At 43.7% G+C, this 20,315-nt stretch overlaps 1 protein-coding gene and 1 long non-coding RNA gene across 5 annotated transcripts in view; one reads left to right on the plus strand and one right to left on the minus strand.

The window, feature by feature from the left end:
• The window catches only part of LOC121281927, a 49,253-nt gene extending 41,076 nt beyond the window's left edge, over positions 1-8,177 (minus strand). The window contains exons 1-2 of the long non-coding RNA XR_005943977.1: positions 7,645-8,177; positions 7,477-7,541 (exon numbers count right to left, since the gene is read on the minus strand). This is a non-coding gene — a long non-coding RNA (uncharacterized LOC121281927). The remainder of the gene's footprint in view (positions 1-7,476; positions 7,542-7,644) is intronic.
• LOC121281924 (non-POU domain-containing octamer-binding protein-like) overlaps positions 8,155-20,315 on the plus strand; it is a 58,489-nt gene continuing 46,328 nt past the window's right edge. For all 4 annotated transcript variants that reach the window (XM_041195137.1, XM_041195133.1, XM_041195134.1 and 1 more), the window contains exons 1-2: positions 8,155-8,278; positions 8,513-8,879. In XM_041195137.1, the coding sequence (XP_041051071.1) occupies positions 8,517-8,879 (363 nt within the window). In that variant the 5' untranslated portion in view covers positions 8,155-8,278; positions 8,513-8,516. The remainder of the gene's footprint in view (positions 8,279-8,512; positions 8,880-20,315) is intronic.

The following is a 20,315-nucleotide window of genomic DNA, read 5'->3' on the forward strand; positions in this document are numbered from 1 at the left end:
CCACCTCCACCCTCACCAGCGCAGATATTGTCACATTGGTGGGTATGCACTCATTAGATTCAAGGTCACAAACTGTTGAGCACCTCACAGACACACAGGCAAATGCCCTTTATTGCAAGGGGATTGGAGAACAAAAATAAAGACATCTTGCTACAGTTGTACAGGGTTTTGGTGAGATCACATCAGGAGTAGTGTGTGCAGTTTTGGTCTCCACATTTAAGAAAGGATATACTTGCATTGAAGGTGATACAGCAAAGGTTCACTAAATTGGTGCTTGGAATGAGGAGGTTGTCCTCTGATGAGAGGCTGAACAGATTGGGCCTATGTTCTCTGGAGTTTAGAAGAATGAGAGGTGATTTCATTGAAACCTACAAAATCCTGAAAGAGCTGGATAGGGTGGAAGCTAAGAGATTGTTTCCATTGGTTGGGGAATCTAAAACATGGGGGCATGGCTGGCACAGACTCAGAATAAGGGACCAGTTATTTAGGACTGAGATGTGGAGAAATTACTTCACTCAAAGGGTTGTGGATCTTTGGAATCACTACTCCAGAGGGTTGTGGATGATCCATGGTTGGATACATTTAAGGCTGGGATAGACAGATTTTTGTTCTCTCAGGGAGCTAAAGGATAGGGGGAGTGGGTGGGAAAATGAGTTGAAGCCCAAGATCAACCATGAAAAGCTTGTGAATCGCGAAGTGTGTGGACATCATGGCTCCTTCCTGAGAATCATGCACACCTGTACAGGATTTGCCTTCTGTGGTCACAGACCAGTTGTACATTCAAGAAATGGAAGCCCTTCCTATTGGTGAAGGTCATTGGCTGTTCATTGGGAGCCTTGATGGCCACATCTTGCACCTGGGGGGGGATTCCAGCGATGTCCTCGAAGCCGATGACTTTCTCTACCTGAGCATCCGGGTTGGGTCAATAGTGCACATTGTCACTGGTCCCCTTGAACATGACACTGGTTGCCTCCTTGATGCAGCGATGGGCCACAGCCTGAGATCCCACAGATGTCTCCAGTCAATCCCTGGCAAGATGTGGAGGTATAGAAGTTGACAGTCATGGTGAACTTCAGGGAGACTGGCATTGGGTATTTACCGAGGCCCTTAGCTCTCAGCTCGTCCTACAACGTGGTACATAAATTGGTGACTGTCTCACTGGAGAGCTCCAGTCTGCATTGGCACTGCCTCTTGGACATCTACAGACAGTTAATTCATGTTTGGTGGATTCTCTCCCCTGTCTATGCTTTTCTTCGCATAGGAGGCTGTTGGGGGTGCCCATGTGTCCTTCTCAGATGTGCCAACCCAGAGGCTGGCTTTCTTGCTGCTCCTGCTGTGGCTGGTTCTCCTCCGCAGGTGGAGCCACTAAGGCTGGATGCATTAGTCCCAAGCCAAATGATCTCTTACTTCTGAGGCACTTTCCTTACAGTTTCCCTCTCCCTAAAATCTTCCCCTGCTACTCTCTAGGGAGCAGGTGCCACTGTCCCTTTATGACCCTTGCAGAAAGCCCTCACCTGGTGGTGCTGGCAGATTCACACGCACACCCCTGCACAATCTGATAGTGATAGAACTATTGTCGACGTCTGGCAATAGCCCCCCATTTCCCACTCACCCCCTTCCAATGCAAATTGTCTCTCAGTATGGCCAACTGGTAAAGGCCTTGCCACATTGCTGCCATCTTTAACCAGCCAGAGCTCTGAAGGTTCATGAATCCTGTGCGCCATTCATAAAATACAAAATGCAGTGCAAAATTCCAGTCAATTGTCTTTAAATTTTATTTAATTTCTTTCGGAAGTACCCCAATTGACATCCCGCCATGCCATAGTGGGAAGTCTGCCTTCCATCTTTCCTGACGCTCAATAATAGACTTCCATGTGAACATGTTCCAACTGGATTTCTCAGCCTCAGTGGGTTTAGAAGGTACTTCAAAGGAGCTTTTGTGAATTGCTGAAATGCATCTTGTAAATGGTGAATATTGCCCACATTGTGAGCCGATGTTGGAGGGTTTCAATATTTAAGGTGGTAAGGATAGAAGGATATGCGAATTGTATGGTGTTGGTAAGTAAAGAGGATGTGGTGTTTGGGAGTGTGTGTTGATTTTATGATGATTGGGGAGTTGGTGATTGGGTAATTTAGGGGCCTGAGGAAGTAAAACTTATTATTGGGTAATGAGCAATTCTGGAAGACTAGAAAGTAGCTACTGGAGAAGAGAATTAATGATTGGGAAAAGTGTTAACAGGGGAAAAAAATTACAGGGAAAAAGAGCAGGGAGTGGGACTAATTGGATTGCTCTACCAAAGAGTTGGCACAGGCATGATGGAAAAAAATTGCCTCCTCTGTGCTGTACTGTTCTACCATTTTATAGTTTAGGTGATATACTGAACAGTGAAGAGATGTAGTCAGTAGGAGTTGTAAGAAAATTGTAGATGGCGAGCATTTCAGTGGGACTGAGTTGGTCAACAAAGGTGAGTTAAGTGGTGTCTGAAAAAATTAGATCCCATTCCCTCAGCCATAAATGATGAAATGAATTGGCTAAACTCCATTTACATAGTCATACATTTTTTGATTAATTCACCAAATAATTTAGCAATCAACAACTTCTTATAATACTTCAGTGGATTTACAGAGCAAAAGAACTGGAAGTGAAATACAAAAGGGAATATGGACCCTGAGCATGATTGGCTGGACATAGAAGATCTGGGCCCAAAAGTGCAAGGAGCAAGGACGAAGGACCATGAGTATGGCGGAAGGCAGCTGGGAATTCAAGCCCTGAAAATGATTCAAAGTGTGTCATCTGATCTCCATAAAGACCATTAACTTTTAAAGAGAAATGCAAATACCCAGTGATTAACTGTAAGAAATTACACCACAAGATTTTATATTTTTAAACAAAAACAAACTTTACTGTATATAAAAAAATGAAATAAAGCAAGCACTACTAACTTAACTGTCTGGCAGGAGGCAGAGAGTGGGGATAAGGGTGTCCTTCTCAGGATGGCAGCCGGTGACTAGTGGAGTTCTGCAAGGGTCAGTGTTAGGACCACAACTTTTCACTTTATATATTAATGATCTAGATGAAGGAACTGAGGGCATTCTGGCTAAGTTTGCAGGTGATATAAAGCTAGGTGGAGGGACAGGTCGTATTCAGGAGGCGGGGAGGCTGCAGAAGGATTTAGACAGGTTAGGAGAATGGGCAAAGAAGTGGCAGATGGAATACAATGTGGGGAAGTGTGAGGTCATGCACTTTGGTAGGAAGAATAGAGGCATAGACTATTTTCTAAACGGGGAGAGAATTCAGAAATCTGGAGTGCAAAGGGACTTGGGAGTCCTAGTCCAGGATTTCCTTAAGGTTAACTTGCAGGTTGAGTCAGAATTAGGAAGGCAAATGCAATGTTGGCATTTATTTCGAGAGGACTAGAATATAAAATCAGGGATGTGCTGCTGAGGCCTTATAAGACTCTGGTCTGACCACATTTAGAATATTGTGAGCAATTTTGGGTCCCGTATCTCAGGAAGGATGTTCTGGCCCTGGAGAGGGTCCAGAGGAGGTTCACAAGAATGATCCCAGGAATGAAAGGCTTAACATATGAGGAACGTTTGAGGACTCTGGGTCTATACTTGATGGAGTTTAGAAGGATGAGGGGGGATCTGATTGAAACTTACAGAATACTGAAAGGCCTGGACAGAGTGGACGTGGGGAAGATGTTTCCATTGGTGGGAGAGACTAGAACCTGAGGGCACAGCCTCAGAGTAAAGGGAAGACCCTTGAGAACAGAGATGAGGAGAAACTTCTTTAGCTGAGAGTGGTGAATCTATGGAATTCATTGCCACAGAAGGCTGTGGAGGCCAGGTTATTGAGTGTATTAAGTCCGAGATAGATAGGTTCTTGACTAGTAAGAGGATCAAATGTTACGGGGAGAAGGTGGGAGAATGGGGTTGAGAAACTTTTCAGCCATGATTGAATGGAGGAGCAGACTTGATGGGCCGATTGGCCTAATTTCTGCTCCTATGACTTATGGTCTTATAACACAGATGCTGTCAGACCTGTTGAGTTTTTCCAGCAATTTTTGTTGTTGTTGCAGATTTCCTGCATCTGCAGTATTTTGTTTTTAATTTAACTTGTCAAGATGCAGCGCATAAATCCAGATCCCCAATTACTTTCTAATTCTACTCAAGAGTTACCTTATACATTACAAGATCTTGAGAGTCCATTCACTTCTCTTTCTGAGGCCAAACCAAAAGTGCTACAGCTCTGCAAAATTCACTTTGATTTCTCCTTAGTGTTCCAGTTATTCTCCAAGGTACGAGATTTCACGGGGAACATTACCATAACTTTTGGATAAATGACCCTCCAAAATTTCTTTAAGACCTCTTGAATGTGGACTCCTCAGCTCAAGATTGGACCTCACTTGCTTATGATTTAAAAAAATCAGAAAAGCCCCTGAGCTTCTAATAGCCATCTTCTCCTGGTCCTTACTTTGGACTGACACAGACTGCTTTCTCCCAGGCTAACCCTCACTATGAGGATTACTGTAGATTTCTTTCTCTAGCTCCAAGCTGGGCAAATCATTCACCTCTTGCCCCCCCTCACGAACTCTGTCCCCAAACTCACCCGCATTCAGCGCAATGAATGATAAAGTTAGTATTTTCTCTACTTAAGGTGCAGGCCTGGCTAACATTTATCTCTTTTGCTCCCTCGACTCGCAGTGAGCTGTAGCGGTCTCGGTCTGTGATATTCCTGAGTTTATAGGAAAGCCCTATCCCTTTCTCCATGACCAAGGGAAGCACCTTAACCCTGTCTCCAATTAGAAATTTTAATTAGCTGTCCATAACCATACAGCTTTTCATCTTAGAAACAAAAGGGCAGGTTTCAGTTTTATAATCTTGATACCAGCAACATCTTTGACAAAAACAGAATTACCTGGAAAAACTCAGCAGGTCTGGCAGCATCGGCGGAAAAGAAAATTTTTTAACATCTTTATGAGTTAGGAGATTTAAAGTCTCCTGATTGTCGACATAGTAACAGCTATGATTGTCCTCAAATGTAAATATCGGTTACCTACCTTATAGTAATACAATCTGAATCTTCCCTTTGATTATTACTAATTACGACCCAGCTTTTACACTCTGGTAGACTCCAGCACAGATCACATGATCTTTCTAATTTAAGCTAAATTAAAACTATAATCATCTTACACATCAGTAAAGTAATGGAAGGGGTCATCAGCAGTTGTCAAATGGCACTTGCTTAGCAATAACCTGCTCACTGACGCCCAGTTTGGGTTCCGCCAGGGCCACTCAGCTCCTGAACTCATTACAGCCTTGGTCCAAACATGGACATAAAAGCTGAACTCCAGAAGTGAGGTGTGAGTGACTAACATTGACATCAAGGCAGCATTTACAGTCTGTGGCATCAAGGAGCCCTAGCAAAACTGGAGTCAATAGGAATCAGGGGGAAAACTCTCCACTGGCTGGAGTCATACCTAGCATAATCTAAGATGCTTGTGGTTGTTGGAGGTCAATCATCTCAGTTTCTGAACATTATTGCAAGAGCTCATCAGGGTAGTGTCCGAGGCCCAACCATCTTCAGCTGCTTCATCAATTATAAGGTCAGAAGTGGGTATGTTCACTGATGATTACATAATGTTCAGCACCATTCACGACTCCTCACATACTGAAGTCGTCATGTCAAAATGCAGCAAGACCTGGACAATATCCAGGCTCAGGCTGACAAGGTGCAAGTAACATTCACGCCACAAAAGTGCCAGGCAATAATCATCTGCAACAAGAGAGAATCTAACCATCACTTCTTAACATTCAATAGCATTGTGATTGCTGAATCCCCCACTATCAACATAGTCATTGTCATAGAGGTCTACAGCACAGAAAAAGGTCCTTCAGCCCATTGAGTCTGCGCCGGTCAAACAAGTACCTAACTTCTCTAATCCCATTTTCCAGCACTAGGCCCATAGCCTTGTATGCCATGGCATCGCAAGTGCACATCCAAATACTTCAATGTTATGAGGGTTTCTGCCTCTACCACCCTTTCAGGCAGTGCGTTCCAGATTCCCATCACCCTCTGGGTGAAAAAATTCTTCATCACATCCCCTCTAAACCTTCTATCCCTTACCTTAAATCTATGCCCCCCTGGTTATTGATCCCTCCACCAAGGGGAAAAGTTCCTTCCTGTCTACCATATCTATGCCCCTCATAATTTTATGCACCTCAATCATGTCCTCCCTCAATCAATCTCCTCTGCTCCAGGGAAAATAACCCCAGTCTATCCAATCTCTCTTCATAACTAAAACTCTCCAGCCCAGGCAACAGCCTGGTAAATCTCCTCTGCACTTTCTCTAGTGAAATCACATCCTTCCTATAATGCGGATTCCAGAACTGCACACAATACTCATGCACCCTGGAGTCCAGCCTGCCACTCCTGGACGCAGATCAGAGGATCAGAGGCAGCCCCAAGTGCCAAGGCGGGCTTGATTAAAAGGCCTCAATTCTCTGAGACTTCATCCCAATTGTATTGTTGAATATTAAGCCCTCTAGCCCTCACCCACCCATTCCCCATCAATGACAATCTATGTCCCTCCACCCACCCCAATGGCCCCTTATTCCCTGCATGCCAACCCAAGGGCCCTTGTATCTTCCATGCCAAACTATGCCCATCCACCCACCCTCATGTCCCCGTATAGCCCCTGTCAACTTGTTGGCAACACATGCCAACCCTTGACCCCTCCACCCACCGCCCTTTGCCTTTACACCCTATATGCCAACTCACTCAGTAGCCACCAAGGGCAGACCTCAGGATCCATGCTGAGCCCAAATATAATAAAGTTCTGTGGGGAAAATTTTCTACCCGTTGGGGGGGAAGTGCGGGAATGGGCATGCTGCCGATCTTGGGGGTTACCATTGACCAGAAACTGAACTGGATTAGCCATCTAAACAGTGGCTACAAGAGCAGGTCAGAGGTTAGGAGTCCTGCAGCGAGTAATTCACCTTCTGACTCCCCAAAGCCAGTCCACCATCTACAAGTCACTTGTTAGGAGTGTGATGGAATATTCTCTATTTGCCTGGATGAGTGCAGCTCCAACAATGCTCAAGAAGCACCACACCTTCCAGGACAAAGCAACCTGCTTGATTGGCACCTCTTCAACAAATATTTACACCCTCCATTACCAACCCACAACCACTACCATCTTGAAGGACAAGTGAAGCAGACACACGGGAACACCACCGCCTGGAAGTTCTCCTCCAAGCCGCTCACCATCCTGACCTGGAAATATATCATCGTTCACTGTCGCTGAGTTAAAATCCTGGAATGACCTCCCTCACAGCGCTGTGGGTGTAACTACACCACATGGACTGCAGCAGTTTAAGAAGGCAGCTCAGCACCATCTTCTTAAGTGCAACTGGTGGGCATCACAGCTAGCCAGTGATGCCCACATCCCATGAATGAATGAAAATACTAACCTGCATTGCAACTTTTAATGATTTGTGTACTCGTGCTCCCAGATCCCTTTGCGGTCAGGCAGAACCTATAGAAAAGTAAACTGTAAAAGTTAACTGCATTGCTCAGCTAAACTTTTAAAAAAGCAGGGAAGGTAAGATTTGCTAAAAAAATTCTTTGCAAAAATATACCTTTCGTGGACTTATTCTGCAGTTATTTTTCCATGGAACAACAGGCATTCAAAGTTCTCTTTGGCATTCTCTTTCTTGCAAAAAGAAAATAAACCCTCCCTCTAGAGAAAGAACAAAACTCTTGCAATTGCAAAACTAGGAATTATTTCGATTTGGCTAAATCTGAACGTTGTAATGAAGAAAATCCCCCAAATTTAAAAGCATTCTGGGGAGGATGGAACTCACTTTTAAACATAACTGATTGTTCCTGGTCTTTGGCTACACTTTCAAACGAGTTTACAAAAAAACTCTGAATAATAATTCTTTTAAATTGCCGCCCGCACTCAGAATGACGCAGGAGTAGAGCACATGCCGACCTTCGGCTCGTCCGAAAGTGATGGCTTTCGGCCTAGAGATTGAGTGACGGCCGGGCTAACCAATGAACGGCCAGCGATATGCACTCTCCCATTGTGACGCCACAGTGTCCCGTCATCAAGCCAACCGACTCCGCCAATCAACAATCGGGAGGACAAGCATTCCCCACCCCCTCTCCCCCGGTTTCAAGTTCGGTTGAGGTGCGGGTTTTTTTTTCCTCCGGCGCCCTTTCCTCGCGGCTTTGGTTTGTTCATCGGTAGCAGCGGCCTGAGATCGTGAGGTAAAAGAAAAATCAAATTAAACAATAGCAAAAAATCATGATTGTAGTCAAAATAGTCAACGCATCTTTTTTCTATCGTGTGTGCAAAAATGTTTAAAATCTTGTAAAAAAAATACGCATCAGGGCCTTAACTGAGAAAAAGCAAGCGGGAGGCGGAATTTTGTTTTCCGCTTTTTTTTTACGTTTGAGTTAAATTTTCAAGAGTTTAGATTTTCTGTTGTTGTTGAATCTCAGAATCATGCAAGATCACATCCAGAAATCCGGCGGCAGGAACCGCAACGACAACAGCAGCCCACGCAAGAGGGAATACCGCCAGGATGCAGGCTCCGGGCCCGGCGGTGCTGCCGCCAATAACCACCATCACCAACAGCAGGCTTCCTCTCGACATGGCGACCGGGCCTCGGCCGACGCCAGGATCACCGTCGACATGACCAATTTCCGCAAGCCCGGCGAGAAGACCTACACGCAACGCTGCCGCCTGTTCGTCGGCAACCTGCCCAACGATGTGACCGACGAGGAGTTCAAGAAGATGTTCGAGAAATACGGAGAGCCGTCCGAGATCTTCATCAACAAGGATAAAGGGTTCGGCTTCATCAGGCTGGTGAGTGCCGCTTCTCAGGGTCTTTGTTCTCTCTGCCCCTCCCCGCAACCACACCAATCCTCGCATTTACCAGCAAATTCTTACCAGATAAATCTATGCAAGTCGATACGGCAATGAATATTACGGTCAGTTTAAATTATTTTGCCGCATTGTTGTACCTTTAATACAAATAATCGTGAAGGGTGTTGGGCATAAAATTGATTGCTGGCCGGAAAGCGGAAGACAATATGTCGGCATTTGTAAAGGGAAAATTTAAGAACGTTTTGGGTTATAATGTTTCATGTTATTTTACGTGGCTGACTGATAGCTTTTTTTTTTAACCAGTTTCAGCATCTGAAACTGGTTAATTTGTGCCAGTCGAATAGAGATATACCCTGTACATTCGTATACCCTGTACTTGGAAAAAGCAAAATCGGTTTATCTGAGATTTTGAGGAAATTGTAGACTTGGATTATCGCTGCAGCAGAATCTTCATAATTTCTTTAATTTGCATCTTTTTTTCAAAAGATGAAAATTAGGCAGTGTTAACCATTCAAGTATATGAACTTTTTTTTACTTTAAATTTTCCTTGAAATTATAAGTTTTTTGTGTAGACTGCAAGACATTGTTTGTGTGAGGCATCAGACCAGCATCCCAATTGCCTGTTGTCTGGCTTGAAGAACCTCCGTATCTCCTTGAAAACACTTTTTTACCTGTTTGTGAGGTCTTGCCATGTACAAATTAGCTTGCAGGTTTAGATATGCAAGTCATTTGCTTGTTAAACGATTCATTGGATATTGGGACATAAAATCTGATCAAGCTTTTACTGCACATTTTGTTTTAATAAGAGGGCTTTGTTTCCAATATTGACTAACTCAACATATTATGCTGCCACTAACAGTGAATGAGAGCCTTAGATTAAGGCAATGGAATTTTGGACCAAAAGTGTCCCAACACCCTACCCCTTAATTCACCTCTTGCTTCTTGTAAAATGAGCTATTTTGTTGGAACACTCCAGGATAACCATCTGGATCATAAAACTTGGAATTATAGTTTATGATTAACAGTTATTGAATCCTTTTTCTTAACCAACAAAAGCAATAGTTTAAGGTGGTGGTAGTACTATATTAGAAATTGATATTATTATGAAATATATTATTCAACCTTATTTTGTTTTAGCTAGGCATCCTGATATGAGCCTACTACTTCATGAAGATAAATTATGTATTATATTGTATTACCTTTTCAATTTAATCTAGGTAAGTTGTACTTGGGAATCATCGCTAGCGCATGAAATACTTATTTTTTTTAAATCCTGTTTTCTACCTCTTGTCCTAGAGACTTTTAACAAATGATGAGGTGAATTAAGATGTGGCATTGGATTATTGTACTCCAACAATCTGGGGGCTTAATCTAATTTTGCTATTCGCTACTGGTAATACAGCCTTGCACAGTGAGTTGCTGATCCATAAAGAATGGCAATATTAGAAGAAGAAGCCCTATGGTATGCTTAATGCCTAGCTGATTTAATTGGTAGTTATTGTATAAAGTTGACAGTAAACCTTGGCGATTTTTAAAAAATCTGTGTGGATCCGGGTGTGATCCTGTTATCTGGTGTCTGCATACACATTTGCCAGCAGGGTTTGCTGGAGTTAGTAGGAATGGGCCACCATCCTATTGTGGATTCCCAATCAATATGGATTAAGAGTGCTTTCCTACCCCTATAGTTGAGATCAGTTAAAGTACTGTAAGTTAGATAGTCTGAGACCTCATTGATCGCTATGATTTAAGTTGCTTTTTGCTTTACTCTGAGTTTTTACTTGTGCAACAGCAAGGAAAAAAAGGAAAATAAACCCCATTTCATGTTTTAATGGTGGACTCACTAGGACACCCTTTTCTGTTCAGCTTGTGATGCTAAGTTGGAACTCTTAGAACCCTGTCGGTTATGCCTTTTTGTTTCAAATTCCCAAGACGTTGTGATCCAGGAATGCACTTTTCACACTTGAAACAGGCTACCCTACAGGGGAGGTGCTGGCGTAGTGATATTGTCGCTGGACTAGTAATCCAGAGACCCAGGGTAGTGCTCTGGGAGCCTGGGTTTGAATCTTGCAGATGGTGGATTTTAAATTCAATAAAATTTGGAATTAAGAGTGTAATGATCACCATGAAACCATTGTCGATTATTGTAAAAACCCAGCTGGTTCACTCGTGGCCTTCAGGGAAGGAAATCTGTCGTCCTTACGTGGCCCGGCCTACGTGTGACTTCAGACCCACAGCAATATGGTTGACTCCTAAATGGCCAAGCAAGCCTTTCAATTGTATCAAACCACTAAAGTCACAAAACAAAAGGAATGAAATTGGACAGATCACCTGGCATTGACCTAGGCACCCGAAACAACAAATGCAAACTCAGCCATGTTGATCCTGCAAAGCCCTCCTTAGTAACATATGGGGGCTGGTGCCAAAATTGTGACAGCTGTCTCTGATTGGCAAGCAACAGCCTGACATAGTCATCCTCGTGGAATAATACCTTACAGATAATGTCCCAGACACCAGCATCGCCATCCCTGGTTATGTCCTGTCCCACTGGCAGGACAGACCCAGCAGAGGTATGCAGTCGAGAGGGAGTTGCCTTAGGAGTCCTCAACATCGACTCCAGGCCCCACGAAGTCTCATGGCATCAGGTCAGACATGGGCAAGGAAACCTGCTGATTACCACGCAGTGCCCTCTCTCAGCTGATGAATCAGTGCTCCTCCATGTTGGACATCACTTGGAGGAAGCACTGAGAGTGGCAAGGGCAGAATGTACTCTGGGCTGGGGACTTCAGTATTCATCACCAAGAGTGGCTCGGTAGCACCACTACTGACTGAGCTGGCTGAGTCCTAAAGGGAATAGCTGCTAGACTGTTATGTGGCAGGTGGTAAGGGTGCCAACAAGAAGGAAAAACATACTTCACCAGTCTGCCAGTTGTAGGTGCATCTGTCCATGACAGCATCGGTAAGAGAGACCACCGCACAGTGGTGACGAAGCCCTGCCTTCACATTGAGGATAACCTTCATTGTGTTATGTGGCACCACCACTGTGTAAATGGAATAGATTTAGAATAGATCTAGCAACTGGACTGGGCATCCATGAGGCACTGTGGGCCTTCAGCAGCAGCAGAATTGTACTCAAAAACAATCTGTAACTTCATGGCCTGGCATATCCCCCACTCAGGGATCAACCCTGGTTCAATGAAGAGTGCAGGAAGGTATACCAGGAGTGGTACCAGGCTTGCCTAAAAATGAGGTGTCAATCTGGTGAAGCTATAACACAGGACTACTTGCGTGTCAAACAGCATAATCAAGCAATAGAGCTGTGATCCCACAACCAACAGATCGGATCTAAGCTCTGCAGTTCTGCCACATCCAGTTGTGAATGGTGGCAGGCAATTAAACAACTCACTGGAGGAGGTGGCTCCCCAAATATCCTCATCCTGAACGATGGGGGAGCCCTGCATATCAGTGCAAAAGATAAGGCTGAAGCATTTGCTACAATCTTCAGCCAGAAGTGTCGAGTGAGTGATCCATCTCTGCCTTATCTGGAGGCCCCCAGTATCACAGAAGCCAGTCTTCATCCAATTCGATTCACTCCACGCGATATTAAGAAACGGCTGAAAGCACTGGATAATGCAGAGGCTTTGGACCCTGACAATATTTCGGCAATAATACTGAAGACTTGTGCTCCAGAACTTGCTGCCTTCCTAGCCAAGCTGTTCCAGTACAGCTACAACATTGGCTTCTACCTGTCTATGTGGAAAATTGCCCAGTTATGTCCTGTACACAGAGCAGGACAAATCCAACCAGGCCAAATACCACCCTATCAGTTCACTCGCGATCATCAGGATTGAAAGGGGTCATCAACAGCGCTATTGAGCGGCTTTTGCTTAGCAATAACCTCACTGACACCAGGACCACTCAGCTCCTCACCGTCTTGGGTTCAAACATGGACAAAAGAGCTGAACTCCCGAGGCGCGGTGTGAGTGACTGTGCTTGACATCAAGGCCGCATTTGACCAAGTGTAGCATCAAGGAGCCCGAGCAAAACTGTAGTCAATGAGAATCGGGGGGCGGGGGGAGTCTCCGCTGATTGGACCCATACCTAACACAAAGGGAGATGCTTGTGGTTGTTGGAGGTCAATCATCTCGGCTCCAGGAGTTCTTCAGTGTAGTGTCCTAGGTCCAAACGTCATCAGCTCCTTCATTGATGACCTTCCTTACATCATAAGGTCAGAAGTGGGGATGTTCACGTTCAGCGCCATTTGTGACACCTCAGACACTGAAGCTGTCATGTTGAAATGCAGCAAGACCTGGACAATATCCAGGTTTGGGCTGATAAGTGCAAAAAACATTCGCACCACAAGTGCCAGGCAATGACCATCTTCAACAAGAAAGAATCTAATCATCGCCCCTTGACATTCAGTGGCATTACCATCACTGAGTCCCCCACTATCAACATCCTGGGGTTTACCATTGACCAGAAACGGAACTGGGCTAGCCATATAAATACTGTGGCTACAAGAGCAGGTCAGAGGCTAGGAATCCTGTGGCAAGTAACTCACCACCTGACTCCCTAAAGTCTGTCCACCATCTACAAGGTACAAGTCAGGAGTGTGAAGGAATACTCTCCACTTGCCTGGATGAGTGCAGCTCCCATAACATTCAAGAAGTTTGACAGCATCCAGGACAAAGCACCCTGCTTGTTTGGCACCACACCCACAAACATTCACTCTCCACCAGCAACGCACTGGCAGCAGTGTGTACCATTTACAAGATGCGCTGCAGGACCTCACCAATGCATCTTACACAGCACCTTCCAAACCCACGACCACTACCACCAAGAAGGACAAGGGCAGCAGATGGATAGGAGCACCACCACTTGCAAGTTCCCCTCCAAGTCACTCACCATCCTGACTTAGAAATATGTCACCATTCCTTCACTGTTGCTGGTTAAAATCCTGGAACTCCTTTTCTAACAGCACTGTGGGTCTGCCTACACCACATGGACTGCACCGGTTCAAGAAGGCAGCTCACCACCACCTTCTCAAGGCAACTAGGGATGGGCAATAAATGCTAGCTCAAGCCAGCAAAGCCCACATCCCGTGAATGAATTTAAAAAAAATCATTGCTCAAGTACAAGAGACATTAAAGTTCAGAGCTCTCTTGTATAAATATGGCAGTATTACATTTGATGGTTTGCTTTAAAATTCATTAGGCACCTCAGTGTTGTCCCAGCTTATTCCTGAAAGTGGTGCAGTTGCACTCTGGAGATGGTGCAGTGGCATGGTTGTAACTAAACTCTTGCATCTGGAGGTAGTCTCACATTGAGACATCAAGATGAAGGATTAAATCTTGGACCGGTTGTTACATGAACCGTAAATGTCTTTATTTAACTATAGTCAGCTCTCATTTATTTGTTCTTGCTTCAGTATGTTTGTGTACTTAAATAGGTTGGTTAGAGATTTGCACATATCTACCTATTATACACACCATGGCCTACTACATCTGCCAACAATGGCAGCCAAGGACATCATTTCCTTGAATTCCAAGGCTCAAACTACCTGAAAAGTTTGGCTGTAAAGAAAAATGTATGTGACATTCTTACTGGAAAGTTCCCACTTAAGTGGATGTGTGCAAAATTCGGATCTGGTTTATACAGCCCTTCCTAATTGTCGCCGCCTCATTAGAGCAGAGAGGATGACTTTTTTTTAAAAAAGAAACTCAGCACCATTGATCCAAAAAGGATAGTGGGCTGTCTTGTCTGGTGAATGTTGCACTGTCATTGGTGGGGAGACACTTCCAGAGTTGTTTAGGGTTTAAGCAGCTGAAGGCACAGCCATTAATGGTGGAGTAATGAAAATAGTGCAGATTGTACAAGCTGCCAGAATTGGATGAATCCAGAGATCTCAGAGTTGCAGACCTGGAGGATGTTAGAAATAGGGAGGGATCAGGTCATGGAGAGATTTGAACACAAGGATGAGAATTTTAAAATCCAGGTTTGCAGGTATAAAGTCTGCAGTGGAGTGCATCTATGGGTTGCATTATAGTGCTTCAGTTGGAGTTTGAGGAGAGAGGGGGAAGTGTTAATTTCTATCTAAGGTCTAAATTTAGCAACTACTAAAGTTGCTCTTTGGGTTGGAAGATGTTGAGAGCTCGGCCAAGTGCAATGCTCCTCCTGTGCAATATGCGAAGTCAAGGGCACTTCAGTGTCCAGGGCGACCATGTGTGCAGGTACAGTCTTCAGCTGCAGCTACTCGAAATCCAAGTTTCGGAGCTGGGGCTGTGTCTGGAGTTACTGTGGAGCATCCACAAGGACGAGATCTTTGTGGATAGCACATACAGTGAAGTGGCCACACAGCAGGTAGAGTGCACAGGCAGAAAGGGAATGGGCCAGACAGAATAAAAGCACTAAGCAGGTAGTGCAGGAGTCGCCTGGGTTCACCTCCCTCTCCAACAGATTTTCTGTTTTGGCTACTGCTGGGGAAGATCTTTCTCAGGGGAATGCAGCAAGAGCCAAGTCTGTGACACCATGAGTGGCTCAGCTGTATGGGGGTGCAGGGAAGAAAGAGTGGGAGAGCTACAGTGATCATGGGTGACTTTAGGCCAGTCAGACCAAATTAGCGATAATACTGTGGTGGTTGAATTCCTGGAGTGTGTACAAGATGGTTTTTTAGACGAGTTTGTCGAGGGAACAGGGTATCCTAGATTTGGTATTGGGCAATGAGAAGGCTTGAATAAATAATCTTGTTGTGTGGGGCCCTTTAGGGAACAGTGACCATAACATTGTCGAATTCTTCATTCGGGTGCAAAGTAAAGTAGGCTGATCTGAAACTAGTGTCCTAGATCTTAACAAAGGAAACAATGAAGCTATGAGGCATGAGTTGGCTGAGATTGATTGGGGAACTTCATTAAAAGGCATGATGGTGGATAGACAATGGCTAGTATTTAAGGAACTACTGGATGCATTGCAACAGTTATACATTTGTTTCTGGCACAAAAACACAACAGAAAATGCGGCCCAACCATGCTAACGAAAGAAATAAAGGATAGTGTTAGATCCAAAGATGAGCCATGTAAAAGTTGCTAGAAAAAGTAGCAAGCTTGAGGATTGAAGCAGTTTTAAATTCAGCAAAGGAGGATCAAGTGATTGATTAAGAGGGGGGAAAAAAGAATGAGATCAACCTGTAAGGAACATAAAAGCAGACTATAAAAGCTTCTATAAGTATGTAAAAAGAAAAATATTAGTGAAGACAAATGCCCTTACAGTCCTCATCAGGAGGATTTTATAATAGAGAACAAGGAAATGGCAGAGGAGTTAAACAACTACTTCAGTTCTGTCTTCACAGAGGAAGACACAAATAACTTCCCAGAAATACTAGGAAACCAAGGGTCTAGTGAGAAGGAGGAATTGAAGTAAGTTAGTATTACTAAAGCGATAGTGCTGGAGAAATTGTTACTGAAAGCTGACCAATCCCCAATGTTCGATAATTACATCCCAGGGCACGAAAGGAGGTGGCCATGGAAATAGTGGATTCGTTGGTTGTTATCTTCCCAAATTCTGTAGGTTCTGGAACAGTCCCGGCAGATTGGAGTGTGGCAAATGTAACTCCACTATTTAAAAAAGGAGGGAGGGAGAAAACAGCGAATTTCAGGCTAGTTAGCCTAACCTCAGTGGTGGGGAAAATGCTAGATTCTATTATAAAGGATGTGATAACTTATAAAGTATCAATGGGATTCAACAAATCAACATGGATTTATGAAGGGGAAATCATGTTTGACAAACCTATTGGAGTCTTTTGAGGACCTAACTAGCAGAATAGCAAAGGGAGAACCAGTGAATGTGGTGTATTTGTGTTTTAAGAAAGCTTTTGATGAAGCCCCACATAGGAGATTAGTGCGTAAAATTCAAGCACGTGGGATTGGGCGTAATATATTGGCATGGATTGAGAATTGATTAGCAGACAGGAAACGGTAGGATTAAATGGCTATTTCAGAGCGACAGGCGGTGACTTGTGGGGTACCGCAGGGATCATTGCTCAGGCCCCAGCTATTCATAATGTATATCAATGATTTGGAAGAGGGAACCAAATGTAATATTTCCAATTTTGCTGATGACACGAAACTTGGTGGGAATGAGAGCGGTGAGGAGGGTGCAAAGAGGCTTCGAGGTGATTTTAGACAGATTGAGTGAGTGGGCAAATATGTGGCAGATGCAGTATGACGTGGATAAGTGAGAAGTTATCCACTTTAGTCTGAGAAACAAAATGGCAGAGTATTTAAATGGCGATAGATTGGGGGATGTTGATGTATGAAGGGACCTGGGTGTCCTTGTACGCCAAACACTGAAAGCAAGCATGCAGGCGCATCAAGCAGTTAAGATGGCAAATGAAATGTTGGCCTTCATTGTGAGAGGACTTGAGTACAGGAGTAAGGATGCCTTACTGCAGCTGTACAGGACTGTGGTAAGGGACCACACCTGGATATTGTCTGCAGTTTTGGCTCCCTCGCTTAAATGATATACTTGCCATAGAGGGACTGCAGCGAAGGTTCAACAGACTAATTCCTGGGATTGTCGTATGAGGTGAGATTGGGCCAACTAAGCATCTATTCATTGGAATTTAGAAGAATGAGAGGCGATCTCATTGAAACTTATAAAATTCTGACCGGGATGGTCAGACTGGATGCAGAGATGATATTTCCTCTGGCTGAGAGGGGATTTAGAACAAAGTTTCACAGTCTCAGGATACGGGGTAGACCATTTAGACTGAGATGAGGAGGAACTTCTTTCAGAGGTTGGTGAACCTATGGAATTCTTCCCACAGAAGGCTGTGGAAGCCAAATTGTCACTGAATATGTTTAAGAAGGAAATAGATTTCTGGAATCTAAAGGCGCCAGGGGGTATGGGGAGAGAGTGGGAGTACGGCATTGAGACAGAGGATCAGCCATGATCATATTGAATGGTGGAGCAGGCTCGAAGGGAGAAATGACCTACTCCTCCTTTTTTCTATGTTTTATGTTACAGCAAGCAATTAGGAAGGCAAATGGCATATTGGCCTTTACTGCAAGGTAGATGAAGTATAAGAATGAAGAGGTTTTGATACAATTATGTAAAGCTTTGGTGAGACTGTACATGGTTTTGGTCTCTATATTTAGAAAGGATATAGTTGCATTAGAGGTGGTATAGTGAAGGTTCACTAGATTTGTTCCTGGGATGACAGGGTTTACTGTAATGATGAGAGGCTGAGTAAATTGGGTCTGTATTCTGAGTAGAAGAATGAGAGGTGATCTCATCGAAACGTTCAAGATTCTGAATGAGCTTGACAGGGAAGTCACTGAGAGGTTGTACCCCTTGGTGGGAAATCTAGAACATGGTAACAGTCTCCGGATAAGGGATGATCATTTAGGACTGAGATGAGAAGTTTCTTTGCTTGAGAGGGTTGTAAATCTTTGGAAATCTCTGCCCTGGAGGATGTGGATGCTCCATCGTTGAGTACATTTCAGACTGAGCTGGACAGATGTTTGGTCTCCCAGGGAATCGGGAGCTGGGGAACAGGTAGGAATGTCCAGTTGAGGCAGAAGGTCAATTGTTAGTGTGCTGAGTGATGGAGCAGATTTGAGGGGCTGTTTGGTCTACTCAGATATTTTTTAAATTAAAGAGAAGGTCGAGAGGTGATTTGATAGTGGTCTTTTAAATTAATTGATTTGTTGGACATAGTATGAGTTGGAAGTACGTGTTTTCCACTTGTGGGAGAATCCAAAACTGGGGGCCATACATACAAGGAAGTTACTACTCAATACAATATGGAAATCAGGATAAAATTATTTAGTGTTTAGAATGAGGACATGGCATAGCAGAAAGTAATTGAGGCAAATAGTTTGGATACTTCAAAAGGAAATTACATAAGTACAGGAGAATAAAGGAAATAGGAAGACATGTTAAAAGACTGAGGTGGAACAGGAGGAAATCCGTGTAGTAAATGCTGATCCTCCCACCAAGATGGTTGGTGCGTGCCATTTTGCTCCCAAACCAGGTTAACTGCAACTTTAATCACTATATGATATTCTTAAATAAACAAATACAATATATTTCAACGTGATCAAGTTGGAAAGACTGCAATGAGTTTTTACGCAGCCTGGCTCGCTCAGATAATGGGACTCAAATCCCAGAGTCATTGTATCGAGCCCCAAATTAGATGACTTTTGTTTAATAATTTTATTGATTTTTTTGCCAGTAGTTAAACTCCACAGTTAAGAGCACTAATTGGGGTTGCTGGGGGGGAAATATCTATCTTTTGCTCCCAGATATCTTGTGTTCGCTACTTGAAAAAGTAATGGACATTAAAATTGCAACTTTTTTCCATTAACAGGTTTGTTGTAAAGGCGACGGATATAAGAATCCAACAAGCAAAAATTGCATAATTCAGTGACAAAGCAGAGCTGCATTTAAAGTATTTCTCACTTCAAGCAAACACTAAGCAATCACCAACACTGCACCTGTCCATGTGCAGGAAGTGCTTCCCTTTGTATTGTGGCACAAATAAATGCACCCTTTTTTGTGTGAAAGAAGCCAATTCACTTTTTAAAAATTACTTCATGATGAAAGCGCACCTGTTCAAAGACAGCAATTTTAATAACTGTTTCATAGTAATTTTGGATCGTGTTCCAATTATGTTGGAATTAACTCTAGGTAGCCTCTTGCTGTAGCCCCGATATTGGCTCTTAATGACTGTTCGTGGTTTGCAGAAAATTATCAGTCCTTGCGGATCATGCAGCCAATGTGTCACGGCCAAAAAGCTCAATGTTCGTGCTAATGTTTTTACACCAAACATAATCACTCCGGCGACTCAATATAAAATGGAGGCGAATAGATGCAGAAAATCTCTAACTCAAGCTGGTGGAGAGTTAAACCTATAGTGTAATCTCGATTTGTAATCAGAATTGCTCTCATTTTGACTGAACTAGGCGGCAAACCAGGAAAAACTAATTTTGTCTATTCAAGTGCACAGTAAAACTTTGTATGTATTAAGTAGCAACAGTGCCTTATGGTGCACTGAAATGCAAAAGCTTGTGCTTATGTGACCAGCCCTGTTAATTTGGCTACCAATTATCTTCTAAGCTGTCTCGTTTCAAAACTGATGGTGTGATCCTGTCTTAACATAGGATTCTGAGCCTTTTAAAATTTATGTCAGACCCAGGTACATAACATAGTCAAACAGTTATCCTCACACTTTTAAACCTATGTAGGAGATTTTGCTATCTCTCTTTCTCCCCTCCCCACCAAGTTTCATTGGCATGGATAAATCGTGCAGTTGCTCCTGGAGCAGCCAAGTACATTAAAGATGACTGCTATCTCTGCCTCATATCTTTAATACTACTCAAGGGGCCCCTGGCCCAATGGTTATGTGATATTGGATGCACA

This window comes from Carcharodon carcharias, chromosome 9 (assembly GCF_017639515.1).
Source record: "Carcharodon carcharias isolate sCarCar2 chromosome 9, sCarCar2.pri, whole genome shotgun sequence".
In the NCBI taxonomy this organism is placed as follows: Eukaryota; Metazoa; Chordata; class Chondrichthyes; order Lamniformes; family Lamnidae; genus Carcharodon; species Carcharodon carcharias.